This window comes from Hyaena hyaena, unplaced genomic scaffold (assembly GCF_003009895.1).
Source record: "Hyaena hyaena isolate Hyena2069 unplaced genomic scaffold, ASM300989v1 scaffold_92, whole genome shotgun sequence".
NCBI classification, from domain to species: domain Eukaryota; kingdom Metazoa; phylum Chordata; class Mammalia; order Carnivora; family Hyaenidae; genus Hyaena; species Hyaena hyaena.
This window is the reverse complement of record NW_024080723.1, coordinates 485,504-502,751: the sequence shown is the minus strand read 5'-3', so window position 1 is coordinate 502,751 and position 17,248 is coordinate 485,504. Positions and strand designations below refer to the sequence as shown.

The 17,248-nt window shown below is 36.9% G+C and overlaps 1 protein-coding gene across 2 annotated transcripts in view; it reads left to right on the top strand.

Annotated features, from left to right (window-relative positions):
* Window positions 1-17,248, top strand: part of HIBCH (3-hydroxyisobutyryl-CoA hydrolase) — a 100,080-nt gene that overhangs the window by 54,812 nt on the left and 28,020 nt on the right. For both annotated transcript variants that reach the window (XM_039234729.1, XM_039234728.1), the window contains exons 7-9: window positions 5,449-5,527; window positions 10,705-10,850; window positions 13,076-13,162. In XM_039234729.1, the coding sequence (XP_039090660.1) occupies window positions 5,449-5,527; window positions 10,705-10,850; window positions 13,076-13,162 (312 nt within the window). The remainder of the gene's footprint in view (window positions 1-5,448; window positions 5,528-10,704; window positions 10,851-13,075; window positions 13,163-17,248) is intronic.

Below are 17,248 nucleotides of genomic sequence, written 5' to 3'. Positions count from 1 at the left end.
TGGTCACAGAATTAGTCTCATAGAATTAATTTTAAAGGATTAATCTTATAGACTCTTCTCTGACCCCAATAGAATTAAGATAGTGCTCTAGATAGTAACTACAAAATTCTGAATATTTGAAACATATACTTATGGCTGTGTCTTAAGGGTAGGAAAGGATTTCTTAAGTAGTCCATAAATGCACCATAAACAAAAATAACATATTTCCAAACTAAGAACTTTGTGTATTCTGAGATATCAGTAACAGTGAAAAGGCAAACCACAAACTGGAAAATAGCTCTTGGAATGCATATATCTGACAGAAGAAACATATCCAGAATGTATGGAGAATTTCTACAACCAATACAAAAATCCAATGGAAAAATGAGCAATAAATGAGAATAGACCTATCACAAAGATATCCAGATAGCAAATAAATATAACAAAACATTCAACTGCATTAATCATCAAGGAAATGCAAATTGCAATCAAATGAAATATTACCATATACTTGTTAAAATGGCTGAAATTATGAAAGACAAATTCAAATATTGGTGAGGATGGGAAATAACAAATTCATATTGCTGGTGGAATACAAAGTTGGGACTAATGCTTTGGAAAATTTTTATTTAAAAATTTTAGTCTTGAGAGAGACAGAATGTGAGTTGGGGAGGAGCAGAGAGAAGGGGACACAGAGCCCCGTGCGGGGCTCAAACCCAAGGACCGTGAGATCATGACCTGAGCTGAAGCTGGACACTTAACCACTGAGCCACCCACATACCCTTAAAGTTGTTATTTTTTAAAAATTGACTGAATTAGTATCCTTTGACCTAGTAGTTTCACTCCTTGGTATATATACCGCATCAAATTGTATGCACTTATGCGCCAAAAGATATGCATAAGAATGGTCATTGAATCATTGCTTGCAATAATCCCAAACTAGAAAACCTAACTAGCTATTTATAGTAGAATAGATCAATAAATTATTTATTTTACAAAGGACTGCTGTACAATGAAAAAAAATTTCTGCCCACAACATGAATCTCACATAATGTTGACTGAAGGATAATTAATATGTACTCTATGATTCCATTTATACCAAGATAAAACCAGAAAATATAAATCTTATGTTGAAAGTAAGGATAGTAGTTGCATGAAGGATGGAGGGAATAATGAGTGACAGAGTGCACAAAATAATTTCTGATAAATTTTATCTGCTTTTTTGTTACATGGGTGTGTCCACTTTGGGATAATTCACTGGACCTGTATACTTATCATTTGTTACTATTTGTATTCTTTTGAGTGTATATTCTATGTCAAGAAAGTTAAAAAAACAAACAAAAAAAAACACACCAATGTGCCTGACCTGAATGAAAATGAGGGAGCTAGAAAGGGACCAAATCACATAGAGCCTTATTGGCCATGAGGAAGAATTTTGGTAATAACCTTATTGTGATGAGAAGTCACTGGAGAATTTTGGGCAGGAGACAACTTTAACCCATTTACATTTAATAAGCTTCCTCGGCCGCTGGATAGAGAATAGATTGTGGCAAGAACAGAAGCCTGGGTGTCTAGCCCAGGCAGAGATAGTAGTGACTTCAACTCGGGCTGTTACAGTGGATATATGAACAGTGGCTTGATCCAAAGTAGATGTTGAAATAAGAGCTGTCTAGACAGGTTTATAGATTAGAATGGGAAATCAGAAAGAAAGAGGATGCTGCTGAGGTTTTTGGCCTGACCAGATGGGTGGATGAATGGTGGTGCTATTTACTGAGGAAGCCACCCATTTAAGGAGACCTCAAGGGATTTACTTCTGATGTATGAACATTGAGAAAAATACTAGATGTTCAAGTGAAGATGTTAAATAGGTGGCTAGATGTGAAATTCTAGAGAAATCAGGATGGGAAAATGATTTAAGTCATTAGTGTTATGGTGCTTAAATTCCTTGGGCTCTTGGAAGAGATCACCTAGGAAGCAAATGTAGAAAGCACAGAGTGCAGATGAAGTGAAACAGAAGGAAGACACCTGATCATTGTGACCATATCTCAAAGTCAAGTGGGGACTAAGCAACCCTGCCAAATGCTTCAGTCATAATCCAGTTAGATGAAATGAGATTTGACTAGTGGGTTTGATAGGATGCAGGGGGACTATTCGAGGAGAGTCAGAAATAAGAATGATATCTTTCATTTGGGGAATGAATCTATACAGTGTAACAATTAACACAATGAAATTTGAAGATTTTGAAGCCTTTTTAAGTCCAGCAAAGGAGTACTGGCTAAAGTTAATGGTTAAAAAGTATTCAAGAGTAAATTTTTGAAGATTTGAGGAGGGACTTAATTGTAAAAATCTTATACTGGATTCTTTTATATAAGATGCAAAATTTAGATATGAATCTCCATGAAGTTGCTATATCCCTTTCAACACTGATCAGCATTTATATTTGTAGTATCTCCAAGTGAGGTGGCTTGCATTTTCCCAGCCTTCCTCTTAATTGAAAAGCTTTTAAAATTGGCTCTTAATGGTACCTAATGTCAAGGGTCTCTTAATATGAAAGCTTGTCATTAATAAATTCTTTGTAACATCTTGAAGTCTTTGATTTCATTCATTTTTTCAGCTATGGATGAGACAATGTATTATGTAATAAAAAGATAAAGCACTGAATCAGTGAGTATAGGATCTGTACTGTTTATATCAAAGAATATTGGGCTCATAAATTTCTTTCTATTGATTTCAGGAGGTAGATAAGTCCCTTTATAGAGAAGTTGAACTGTTAGGTGGTTCTCTGGCCAAGCAAGGAGGATTTCAGGAGATATAATGGGAATGACTAGTCAAGGATGAGCATAACAGGGCAGGAAAAAGTACACAGGGCAGCTAATACTGTGTTATGCTGAAGCTTGACAGGATGTAGATCTGGTTCTAATTGAAAATGTGGTCAGAGACATTTTTTAATTGAAAAGAACATGGACTTAGTGAAACATGCAAAAAAAAGAATAGAGCAGTTATTAGACAAGCGCAGGGATTAAATGGGAATCCATAGACAAAAATGTAGCGTAGCTTGCCTCCCTAAAAATTGAACTGTAAGTGTGGACTTGAGGCAAATTTAAGTAGTATGTCTGTCATTTTTTCTCCAACTATCTCCATTGCTTTTTGTATGTTTGCTTTGTTCTCTGTGCTGTACAGGCTACATGCAGCCTTCTCTGTTTATTTGTCATCACCCTATATAATTTCTGCTTTAACTAGGCTCTCATGTCTTTGGCTCAAATTTCAAATGACCTTTAAGCTTTGGCTGTCATCAACTCACAGCCACCCACCATGTTTTAGTTTAAATACCTGACAGTGGGAATCTTGTCTAATGCACTTTGCTTTTTCTCCATTTGCTCACTGCCCTTACAGTTCTGGTTAGCCTCAATTTGGGGTCAGCCATTCCTCAGGGAAGGGCAAACTCTCTGGGCAGAGAAGTTTTCCATAGAGAAAGGGCAGCAGTGGTGCAGGTAGTAGCTTTCTTTAGTATGTTTTCCTCACTTTAAAATTATATGATTCACTGAAATTGTAAAGGCTTGGAATTTTGGAGGAATGGCATGAAGGTCCTGTGGCTGATGGAGTCAGCACGGCAAGAGTGGTGGGAGATGAGGTCTGAGGTGAGCTGGGCCGTAATACGTATACCTTGCATGCCATGGAACAGAGTTTGAAGTGTGTATGTCTCATATAAATATCCATGTTTGCTCAAATATGTGTTAGAGATACACAGGGAAAAATATCTGAAGGGTTACATATCAAATTAATTTTCTCTGGAAAGAAAGAGGAGACTAGGATTGGGGTTACAGTCAGATTTTACCTTTATACGTAAATATTTGATAAAGCGGGATATAGTCATTGGTATTTGTGGAATTCAGGGTTAATTAAAAGAGGTAGGAGGCAATAACCAGAGGAGTATGGTTTGAAGTAGGGTCAGTCAGTGAGACCTGGAGATCTACCTACTGTGTAGCCCCAGAGGGAGGCAGTTTATGCAGCCCAAGGACTCAAAAGAACAAAGTCCATAAACTGGCAGTGCAGTCCAACTCTTAAGTTCTTAGCAAGACATTCCTGAACACTAATAACTTTAATTTGCAGTGTGATAAACCGAAGTAGGGAGTAGAATATGAAGTAAGAGCTTTTAAAATAGTATAATAAATTATTAATGAAACTAGGAATGCTCTCTTTTCATTTAGTTTGTAAGATCATGATCTTAGAATATATACAATTGAATTTGGGTCAGTATTGTCAGTTGACTATGTCATGATGGAATACCTATCACAGTGATATTTGCCTATAAAAAGAGTATCAGACATTGTGCATATAACTTATAAATGTTGACACCCAAAGATGTAGGTGGTAGTTGAAAAATTCTATTAACTTCCATGGTTTTCTAAAATTTAATCTTAGCATATAGAACACAAATTTATAAGAAATTGCATGTGTTTTGAGTGTTTTCTTTCTTAAAAATGAGTATGAAAACACTTGAAAGAGTTGAGGAAACTGTAATGTAAGATTAGAAGAACCAAATAGAGATGACGCCCTTTAGTTAATGCTTACAGAACTCTTAAGTGCCTGACATTGTTCCAAATACTTTATATGTTTTAACTCCTTGAGTACTGTGATGATGAACGATACACTGGTTAAAAAGAACCAATAATGAGAAGAACTAGAACAATTGAACAGAAATTCTGAATAATGTAAAAAGAACATAACATAGGAAATATGTGTTGTAGTGTGAGCACTGAAATGAACTGGATACTTTGTCATCACACGTATACTTCTTATTTCATTGGATTCAAATATGTTTTTTTTCCAAATATGTCTATTCAAAGATGACTATTAAAAGTTTGCCCTTTCCAGTGACATTCAACAAATCAGAGATACTTTTGGCCACATCTTATTTTCTAAAACTTGTGTTCAATAATCTGTTTTTAAGAGTTGTATAGTTGGCCCTGCTAAATGTTGTATCTGATAAAAATGTGGCGAATATTCTGAAATACACAATAAATGAAACAGTGAAATAGGTGACTAAATAGAATGTTTTAAAATTCTTTTTAAAGCTACAAATTAGCTAGAATAGCCTGGTCATGCTGCTCTGATGACTGCTCCTGCCAACAGCAACACCCGGTGGTTGTGGGAAGAGTCACTGTTGTATAATGCGGTATCTGGTTTGCAATGAGAGGGAATGTGGGAAGAGGACATGAAACATAGCACAAAACACTGATTGAAAACATCTTAGCTAAAACAAATCTATTCCAGATATCAGGGATACCCATATGTTTTTTGTCTAGTAAATTCTCCCAAAATTCTGTGTTTTAGGGTTTTCCTCTAGTGTATCTCCTAAAAGAAATTCTTGTGGAATATAAAGAAAATATACTTGGTTTAAAATGTTTGTGTGTATATGCCTTTGTTTTTTGCCAGCATTTAAAACAACTTTTTGCCTTCTTTTCCTAGGGAGTTGGTCTCTCAGTTCATGGGCAATTCCGAGTGGCTACTGAAAAGTCTCTCTTTGCGATGCCAGAAACAGCAATCGGTAAAATATTTCATAATCACTTTTAGAATTATCTTTTGATATATTTCAGATTATGCTGCTGCTAAAGGAATTGATGGAATTTTGCTGAGATACAGCAATGAAAGAACTCTTTAAGAAATTGGAATAAGAAGATACCTGGAAATTGTATTAGCTCAGTAATTGTATCTGAAAACACACAAACAAGAATATTTAACTGGCAACACTAACAAATTCTAGTTAATTTTAGGTGAAAGATTACTAGGGAAAATTGTCTTTATATTCATATCTATGATCCTTTTTGAAATTTGTATACATGCTATGAAATATGGATAAAAGGTATAGATCAAATTTTATTATTTTGCATATATAGTCATACACACTACATTTTGAAAAAGCTATTGTTTCTCCACTGATAGCTTTTGTATCTTTATATGTATTCTATTGGAATAGAGAACACTACACTGTCTCTCTCTCTCTCTTTTAATTAGCATATATGCATGTGAGCAGGGGAAAGGGAGAGAGTATCTTAAGCAGGCTCCATACTCAGCCCAGAGTCTGACTCTGGGCTTAATTCTACCACCCTAGGATCATGACCTGAGCCACAATCAAGAGTCAGCACTCAACCAACTGAACCACTCAGGTGCCCCTACACTGTCTTAATTATTGTTGCTTTATATAGAAATTAGGTAGTGATAACTGACTAAACCACCCAGTAACCCCAACTTCTGCTATTTTTAATTACAATGTCTTGGTCTGAGTCTCTTTAAGTTGACCTTGTTTGGGATTCTTTGACTCTTGGACCTGGATGTCTGTTTCTTTCCCAAGGTTAGGGAAGTTTTCAGCCATTAATTCCTCAAATAAATTTTCTACCCCTTTCTCTCTCTTCTCCTTCTATTCTTTTTTTCTTTTTGCTGTTCTGATTAGGTAATTTCTACTCTGTCTGCCAGATGTTGATCTGTTCTATATCATTTTCGTTATTCTTAGCTTTGGTTCCTATATTTTCTAACTCTGTGTTGAAGTTTGTTCATTCTTGAGTTCATTGAGCATCTTTATGACCATTACTTTGAACTCTTTATCAGGTAAATTACTTATCTTTGTTTCCTCCCCCACCCTAGGTTTTTATCTTCTTTTGTCTGGAACATACTCCTGTGTCTCCTCCTTTTGTTTGACTGTGTGTGTGTGTGTGTGTGTGTGTGTCTGTCTGTCCTGTGAATTAGAATAGCTACCTCCATCTCTTAGTCTTGAAAGAGTGGCCATGAGTTAGGAGCATCCTCTGTGTAGACTTGTATTCCTGGCAGCTTTGGCTATTTGGAGCTGGAGCAGGCATGGGCCAGGAGTGTGCTGCTCTGGGGTTACCTTGGCAGGACAGCTGGGAGTGCAGCGGGCACCTTTAGGGGACAGCTGGAATTGTTGTGGGCTAGGAACCTGGGACTTGCTAGCGCAGCCCTCCTAGGTTGACTAGAGCGCCTGGACCATGCTCCCATCTGGACTATAAAGCTGGAGGGGCCATGTAAAATATGGTGCTTGCTGGCACCCCTGACTCCAGAGAGTTCCAGCAGTTCCCTGCCTATTTGGTGGATGCCCTAGAGTTAATAAGCGGATGAATAGCTGTGTTTTTTTGTTTTGTTTTGCTGTGCCCAGTGTCAGGGACTCTATGCAGGGGCCCCTCAGTGATATCCCTTCTTTCTTCAAGTTATCACATTGGGAGTGGTGTTCCTGTGGTGACTGTGTCTCTCTCTCTCCTACTGTTATTTATGTGGTTCCCCCTATCATTTGTGTGTGTGTGTGTGTGTGTGCAGAAGCTGTTCATTCAGTTCTCAGTTCTTTTTCTGCAAGAACTGCTCTATTTTTGGATTTAGACCTGGTATGTCTGTGGAAGAGGGTAAATTCAGGTTCTTCCTAAGCCACCATCTTGGACTTCCATCTGAAATACAATTGATTCTGTATTGACTTTGTGTTCTGCAAACTTGCTAACCTCACTTATTATTTCTAGTAGATTTTTTTTGTAGGCTGTGTTAGATATTTTTGTATAAATAATTAGACCATTTACAAATAAAGTCAGTTTTACAGTTTCCTCTCCAGTCTGGATAGTATTTATTTGTTTGTTTTTTTGCCTTATTACACTGGACAGAACCTCCAATGCATTGTTGACTAGAAGTGTTGAGTGTGGGTATTCTTGCCTTGTTCTTAAAAGACATCTATGTTCATGAAAGACATTGATCTGTGGTTTTCTTGTAATGTCCTTGTTTAGTTTTGGTATGAAGGTAATGCTGGCCTCATTTTCTGGAGGAGTTTAAGTAGAATTAGTATAATTTTTTCTATGTTTGGTAGAATTCATCAGTGAAGCTCTCTAGGCCTAAAGTTTTCTTTGCGGGAAGATTTTAAACTACAATTTCAAAGTTTTTAATAGATGTATGGCTATTCAGATTATCAATTTCTTGCAAAAGCTTTAGAATTTAAGTAATTTGCCCAATTTATGAACATAAGGTTTTTCATAATATTTCCTTACCTTTTTAGTATTTTGTAGAATCTATAGTGGTACCTGTCTCACTGTTGATATTAGTAATTTGTGTCTTCTCATTTTTTTCCTGATCATTCTTTTTTTCTTTTTTTTTTTTAAATATTTTTTATTTATTTCTAGGAGAGAGAGAGAGAGACAGCGTGAGCAGGGGAGGGTCAGAGAGAGAGGGAGACATAGACTCCGAAAGAGGCTCCAGGTTCGGGGCTCGAACCCATGAACCGCGAGATCATGACCTAAGCGAAAGTCGGACGCTTAACCAACTAAGCCACCCAGGCGCCCCTTTTCCTGATCATTCTAATGAGAGGTTTATTTATTGATCTCATAAATCATGTTTTTTCATTTTCTATTTTATCGTTTTCTGCTCTTATTCTGTTTTCTTTCTTTTACTCATTTGGGTTTCATCTCTTCTTCTTTCTCTAATCCCCTAAGGTGAAAGCTGGGGCCAGTGATTTGACTCCTGGATATACAATTTTATTCTATTCTGATTTTTAAATTTCAGTACTTTAGAGATGTTGTTGCGCTGTTGTCTTGTTTATGTTTCCTATGAGAAATCTCTCTTCATCTTTGTTCCTCTGTAAGTGTGCTTTTAGTATCTCTGGCTGCTCTTAAGATTTTCTACTTATTATTTGTTTGGAGCTATGATTATAATGTGCCGTGGTATATTTTTCATCTTATGTTTCTGTTTCTTGAGCTTAGATTTACAATTTTTGTTGAATTTTCCAAATGCGATTTTATTTCTTCAAATATTTTTCTTTCCCCCACTCCCTTTACAGGAACTCCATTTAAACTTATATTAAACTCATTCATGCATTGTTCATTTTTAAAAGCTTTCATTTTTTCATTTAAATAGTTTTAAATTTTTTTTTTTTAATGTTTTATTTATTTCTAGGAGAGAGAGAGAGAGACAGCGTGAACAGGGGAAGGTCAGAGAGAGAGGGAGTCACAGACTGAAACAGGCTCCAGGCTCTGAGCTGGCAGTCAGCACAGAGCCCGACGCGGGGCTCGAACCCACGAACCGCGAGATCATGACCTAAGCGAAAGTCGGACGCTTAACCGACTAAGCCACCCAGGCACCTCTCATTTAAATAGTTTTTATTTCTGTGTCTTCAATTTCATTTATCTTTTACAAGGTATAATCTGTCTTAATCCCATTTAAGTATTTTTATTTATACATTCATCTTAGTTTTTATCTCTAGAAGTATCATTTAAGTCTTTTTTATATCTTCCATGCTTCTACTTAACTTTTTGAACATATAAGGTATACTTATTCTCTGTTAATGTTCTTGTTTGCTAATTCTTATGTTTATGTCAATTCTGCATCAATTTGGATTGCTTTATCACCCCACTATGGGTAGTAATTGCTGCTTTTTTAGATGCCTTGTAATTTTTTTTAAGTTTATTTATTTTGAGAGAGAGAGAGAGAGAGAGAGCACATGTACCTACAGGGGAGGGGCAGAGAGGGGGAGAGAGAGAATCCCAAGCGGAGCCCTGTTTGGGGCTCAAATTCATGAACTGTGAGATCATGACTTGAGACAAAAACAAGAGTCAGCTGCTTTACCAGTTGAGTTACCCAGTGCACTGTCCCTGCTTACACTCTGTCTCTCTCTCTCTCTCTCTCTCAAAAATAAATAAATATTAAAAAGTGTTTAAAAAGATCACTCTGGCTATTGTATGGAGAACTTTCTGGAGGAGGAATCAGTAGATCATAGTCACTAGTGGGCATTAAAATGGTGGTTACTAGAAGAAGGTGTCCAGGCTGGAAGGCTGTGCACTTTATTGAGGTGAGTGATACTGGAAGGGAGATGATGGGAGATGATGGTAGTTGGCGGAACTCATGAATTCAACTTTAGACCACTTTTATTTGAGATGCTAAGAGATAATTAGAGTATGATGGTAATTCTTTCAAGTCTAGAAACTTTTTGTCAAGTAGAATTAGGAAGAATTTGAATGCATGTGTTTTAATCTCAATTTGAGTTAATGAAGCAGTCTTAGAATAGATATGTGGATTATAAAACTAGAGGGCCACAATTATTTAAGGAGCTCTTAAATACCAAACAGTACTGGCAAGTATTTGCATATATACTATTTTCAGTTGTTGCCAATAGAGAGAATAAGGCAATTAAAAAAAAAAAAAGGCTAAGAAAAGAGTAAATGCAAGTGATTTTATTAGGTGTAAACTTATTCTTCACAGTACTAAAGGTTATGGCATCACTTTAAATATCTTGAATATTAGATCATTGACTAATGGAATAGACTGTGACTTAAATGATAATAATGAGTTTGAATGAATAATGAATGATATTTTCATAATATTGGATTATGCATATTTTTCCTTTGCTTATCATTTGGAAAGGAAGTATTCTTTCAGTTTTTACTATTTCAGAGATTATTAAGAATAGGAAATTTTAGGTAATATTTATTGAGTACTACTCCTATATAGAAACTTATGCTGTCAAATACTTTGACTTATATAGAAATGAGATGTGAAAATTTTGAAAAAAACTCAAGTTAGCACAATTTAATAGCAAATCTTTTGTGATTTTGATTGTATTGGATAGTACTTGTTTTAGTAATATTTTTAGTATAGATTCATATTCCAGAGAGAGATGGCCATCTGATCTCAAAGAGTTATATTCATCTTTTTCATTGGAGTCGACATCTCTTTCCATTATTACAGGACTATTTCCTGATGTGGGTGGAGGTTATTTCTTGCCACGACTTCAAGGAAAACTTGGTTACTTCCTTGCATTAACAGGATTCAGACTGAAAGGAAGAGATGTGTATAAGGCAGGAATTGCAACACATTTTGTGGATTCTGAAAAGGTAATTACTTGGATGATTGCATTTTGTGTTGGAATAATTCCTATTGAACAGGGAGACATTATGAGTGGTTGAGATCACAGGCATTTGGTTAGACATGGGTCTGAATCCAGGATCTGCTGCTTAAAGCTGTGAGACCTTTGAGAAAGTATTTAAGCTCTCCAATCATGTTTCCTCATGTGCAAATTGGAGGGAATTATATATGGATTTGGGGCTCATTTGCCTGGCACCATCAGTCCCTAATTTTTAATGAATAATTAATTACACTTTGGTTAAAAAAACCTTCTTTAAGAAAACCTAATATGTAAAGATTTAAATTTATATATAAAAAGATCGGCTTTATAAAAACATTTTTGTTTTGTTAAATTTTTTTTAATGCTTATTTATTTTTGAGAGAGAGAGACAGAGCACTGGGGGGAAGGGGCTGAGAGCGAGGGGTATACAGAATCTGAAGCAAGCTCCAGGCTCCGAGCTGTCAGCACAGAGCCCTATGCGGGGTTCAAACTCACAAACCATGAGATCATGACCTGAGCCCAAGTTGGACGCTCAACCAACTAAGCCACCCAGGCACCCCTATAAAAACATTTTTTTGAAAGGTCTTCTTAGTTGTGAGTTTCCTTACCAGTGCATTTGAGAGTTCCATTTATAAAAGAGTCTTAAAAACTTTTCTGAAAGTTATGTGTTGCAAGGGACACATGTTGGTTATCTTTGTCTTTTTTAATAGTGTGGCCAATTTTCTTAGCACAGGATAGCATAGTGGCAAAGAACTGCAGATAGTTTGGGTTTAAATCCTAGCTTGAATTTTGCCTCTTTATCACCCAGTTTTCTCATTTCCAAATGAGATGGCAGTTTCTACCATAGTAGTTGAATCTCTCTGTGGTAAATGTAAGAGAAAATCCAATTCAACGTGGTTTTGCCTCAGAATTTCCGGTAAGAGATTTGGAATTTATTCTGCTTCAACTGACTTAGCTCACTCTCATTGAACTGGTATAAACCAGTTCACCCTTGAACCTGAAAGTGGGTTAGCCTATATCAACTAGCCCACCTTGCTAATGTGCTCCATTAACATGTTTCATTTCTGGAAGTATGGGGTGAATTAAGCTTTCTAGTATGCACATAGGTCACCAAATGAAAATCTCATCTTGAGGGAGAGATGTTTGGGGATAGGAAAAGGAATGTTATAAAAAAGCATAAAGTACACAAAGTTGAAAATTGTTTCCTGTACACTATTAGGAGGGCCTTCTATCACATTTGCTTGAAGTTTCAAATCTTCCTCCATGTTTTGGACATCCACAGTCACATTAAGCAGGTGGTTGTCCCGTTCTTCTCCTGAGGTGTAACAGGAAGTCAACATGGGACTCCATTATCTACTCTGGAGGGACACCCTTGGTAGAGTGGAGTTTAGTTAAGGATGGGAGACAGTGCTGATCCACAACCTATTCCCTTCTCTGTCAGCTTCCCCAGTAATAATTTCTTCAGTGTGTAGCCAGCAATTCATGGGGACTGTACAGGATAACAGAAATGTGTAATGCACGTTGGGGATGAGACTAGAGGTGGATACAAAAGAAATAACTGTTTCACCTGATAGAGAAAAATATGAGTAATGTAAACAAAGAATACAGAGAAAATACTCAATGGATTGAAAGGAGGGAAAATTTACAAGAAGGGACTAGAAGTTTTCTCACAGGGGTTGCAGTTCAGCTAAGCCTTAAGATGTCAAAAAAAAGTATCCCGGAATGAGAAAACATGTAATGAGTAGGCTTATGGGCAGGAAAGCATTTGGTATGTTTTGGAAACAATAAAAAGTCCCATTTGCTGAGCTTAGAACAGGTATGTGAGGGACATAGATGGAGAGTTAAGTGTGACTGTGTGGTACAGCTGTGCATTGACCATAGTAGCCATTAGTCACATGCGGCAATTTTAGTTAAAATAAAATTTGTAATTTGGATCTTTGGTTGCAGTACTACCTTTCAAGTATCTAATAGCCAGAGAGAAACAAAGGTGAATGTCTCTCTTTATTTTCTTCCATCTTTGTCCAATTCCTTGCAAGGCATTTGCCATGTGGGAATGTGTGTGCATTCAACTTCAGAGAAAATTTCCTTCGCTGATTCAGCGTAAGGAGCACATCATAATTTTAAGACAAGTATTTTTAAAAACAATATAAAGTTTCTTTTAAAAGTCAGTTTCTATTGGGTTTCAAATATGTTTTCTTTTTGTTTCTCCTTTAGTTGGACATGTTAGAAGAAGATTTGTTAGCCCTAAAATCGCCTTCAAAAGAAAATGTTACAGATGTCTTAGAAGCTTACCACACAAAGGTAATCTTTCAGTACTCTAACCTCAGATTTTAATTCATGGGGAAGAGGGAGTGATTGAACAATTAGCAGTTGGTGAATATTAAATGGTGGATAAAAATATGCTGAGATTTATTTACTTTAAAGCTTGGTGGAAGGATCACTGCTTCACAGTTGTTAGGATAGCCATCCGAGAAGACGACTTCTTTGCCCCACAACTCTACAGCTTATCTTCTCATTGTTGGTGAATATCAGTGCATAACCTTGTGATTGGCCCTTGCAAGGGCTTTTTATGGTGCACTGTGACACGTCTGTAATGGCTTGTTTGGTGTTGACCCTGTTGAGCTGCTAAAGTGAAACCCTGGTGCAAATCTAAATAGAGTAATAAAATATATTGCAGTGTCACCTTTAATTCCTTACTTAGGTTGTTTAACTTAAATTTTCTTTTGAGAACCAAACTCTATAAAAATATGATATGACTTTTTATTAAACATGATGGATTGAATACATGCTCCCTTCTAAAACCCCACTTAATTCTAAGAAAGGAATAAAAAAGGCACAAATCCACAAAAATAAATAGAACAGAAAAGGAGAAAGTGGCAGGTGTGAGATGTCAATATTTTAAAAGTCTGAAAACAGAAGGATGAGAGTAGCTACCTTAGATTTTTAGAAAACTGAAATCTCATCTTTCAGTGGGAGAAGGCAGTCAGAAGCAAGCCAGTTCTTGCTGTATACGCTCTGTGAGGTACCAGAGTCCTCTGAAGACTGGGGTTTGGAGATGGAGAGAAAAAAACAAGAGGATCCCTGCAAATCTTTATAAAGAGCAGTTAGGCCTCCAGAAGTCTTCCTTCTGTAGCAGCAACTAATCTTTCATAGCCTGGCCGAAGAGTAGAAATTTCCTCCTTAGATCAGGTCAAACAGACGTTGCTTACTGAAGGGAGAGGAGCAGGTAAGGGGTTTACTAAAAAAAAGAGGCAGGACATACTGATTGGGAATACTCCTAGCCTCTTTTTCTAATTAGTTTCCAGACTATTAAATATCCTCTATCTTAGTTTGGGCAGCTACAATGAAAATACCATAGGCTGGATGGCTTAACCAGTAGAAACCTATATCTTACAGTTCTGGAGGCTGGGAATTCCAAAGACTTGGTGTCAGACAGTTAGATTCTTGGTGAGGACCCTCTTCCTGGTTTGCAGATGGACACCTTCTTGCTGTGTCCTCACACAGCAAAGTGAGCTCTCTCATGTCTCCTCTTATAAGGACGCTAATCCCCTCAGGAAGGCTCCACCCTCTTGACCAATTACCTCCTAAAGACAACACCTCCAAATACCATCACTTTGGGGATTAAAGTTTCAGCATGACTTTTGGGGTGACACAAACATTCAATCAATGGCACCATCGCACTTCCAAGCAGTACATTTGAAGAAAAAGAAAAAAACCTATAGATGGTGCCACTTGATGACTGCCCCCCACCACAAAACATCCAGGTCTTTGCCTAATATCTATAATGCATCAGACAATTGATAATCCTATAACTGCGATTGACTTTACACATAAAGCTACTTAATTTTAATACTTCACATTAAAATTTTTTATGGCAAGTATAAAAATAAAGAAGGTACTTGAAACAAGCAGATTGTACAGGGAGAAGAAAGAAAGAGAAAGAGGGAAGAAGGAAAGGAAGAAAGACTATAATTGTTATAACTATTAAGGTTCTGATAAGAGGAAAATATTTCATCTTTGAAATAAGAACAGCGGTTATAATGTAAAGTAGTCAGGGACGCTTGGGTGGCTCAGTTGGTTGAGCAGGTCATGATCTCGGGGTTTGTGAGTTAGAACCCCTCATCAGACTCTGTGCTGGCCACTCAGAGCCTGGAGCCTACTTCGGATTCTATCTCCCTCTCTGTGCCCCTCCCCCACTTATGCTTGCATTCACGTGCGTGCTCTCTCTCTCTCACTCTCTCTCAAAAATAAATATTAAAAAAATAAAAGAAATAAAGTAGTCAAAGAATAAAAAAGAAATGTGATTTTATTTATAAATGTGATTTATATAAAGGGAAAAACTCCCACAACAGATTAGATTAAAATTGAAGGTTGAGGAAAACTGTAAGAAGACAGGAAGGATAATAACAAGGAAAATGAAGGGAAAGGAAGATTAGAGGTATTATTCCAGGAGGTCTAATATCTAATTATTAGGAATTCATAACAGAGAAGTGAGAGGGGAGGAAACCTTTAGGAAAATAGTATAAAAATTTTATTCAGAACTCAAGAACATGAATATGGATCGACAGCCTCAGTGCGATGACTGTGAACAGAGAGCACATGAGGATTTCACCAGATTTTTGTCAAAGCATTTGACAGTCTCTCATGTTGGGTAAATATAGTCTAGATTATAGTGTGTGGGAGTTGAGGGGCCTTACCAAGCAGTTCTGTTAAATTTGAGGGTATTAGTCTATAAATAGAGTCATCTTGGCCTTTTTCAGTTGTTGTTTTTTTTTTTTCTCAGTGATTTGGATGAGAATGTTGACAGCATTTTGATCATTTTGATTTGAAACAGAAAAAAAATTAGGTAAAAGAAGATGGATTTTAAAAACCCTTCAAATTTAGAGTGAAAGGTAATAGATGTATGGGAAAGTCACTCCCTGTGTTTCCCTTTACTCTCCCACTACTACCACATTCATAACACTTTTGACACCAGATATGTGAGCCCTCATCAAGCAGTTCTCTACAACACCAGCTGGGTGTCCTATAATTAGTTTCAATCCTAACTCTGTGTACCTGGAGTCAGTATCAGATCCCATACCCTAAGATCTCAGTCCCACAAAACTGACCCCATTTCAGATGCCAGTCACTTCTGACTGACTGGCCATAAATTGGGGTTCTCATGATCCATTTTTTGGGTTTGATCATTTGCTAGAGTTTCTCACAGGACTTAGGGAAACACTTAATGTTTTTTGGTTTATTATAAAGGATACAATAAAAGATGAGTGAATAGTACAGTAAAGGGTACATAGAGGAAGGTCTAGAAGGGTCTCCAGCCGAGGAGCTTCTGTCCCAGTGAAGTTGGGGTGTGCCACTCTCTCCACTTGGGGATATGTCCATTAACCTGGAAGCTTTCCATACTATTGGATTTTTATGGAGGCTTTATTACGGTAGTCACCATTGGTGACTGAACTCAATCTGCAACCTCTTTTCCCTCACTGGAGATGGAGAGGAGTGGGGAGATGGTGGTAGTGTGGGGGAGGGACTTTCAGTCCCACCCAACCAATTAATTAATTGCAGGTTAGTTTCCCTGGAGGCCAGCCCTTTTCTTTTCCAAAAGTTACCTCATTAGCTTGAACCTTAGTGTGATTGAAAGGGCCTTGTTATGAATAACAATTTTTAGGAACCCAGGACAGAAGACTGAGTATAACAAAAAGAGACTCTACTTGGAGAAATTCCAAGGTTTTGGGGAGCTAAGAGCCAGCAACAAAGAAAAGTATATGGGCAAAGACTAAATATGTATTTTTAATATATTTTTAAGATTTTTTGTTTAATCTCTGCACCCAACATAGGGCTCGAACCCACAAATCCAAAATCATGAGTTGCATGCTCTACTGACTGAGCCAGCCAGTTGCCCTTGTATTTCTTATTTTGAATCTCAGGATCACAATAGAGCAAGTGAAAAATTTGAATTTCAGTCCAGAGTACCAAATTTATAAAGTATAGCCTGGGAGAAATGTAGCCTACAATGGCACTGGTTAAAAAAAAAAATAGCAGCATAATACAACTGCTAGAAAACTAACTGAGACTTAGTCCTATTAGTAAAAGTGTTTGTAACCAAAACGAACAAGGATATTTGGAGCTCTGCTATACTTTGCTATGATTCAGTCATACCTGTAGCTAATGTAGAAGGACTGTGATAAACTGTAACTTATGCATAAGAACCACCTGAATTGTGAAGAACACAAAACTTTTGTGTGAGAAGAGAGGTGGAAGGAGGATTAACTAGAACTATAAACAGAAGGGGACTAATTTGGTCCAGAATTAAAGAAAAAAAAAATTCCTCATTATAATTGTTCAATCACTTGTGAGTTCCTTCCTGAGGTACTGTTTTCTCTCCCTGGAGGT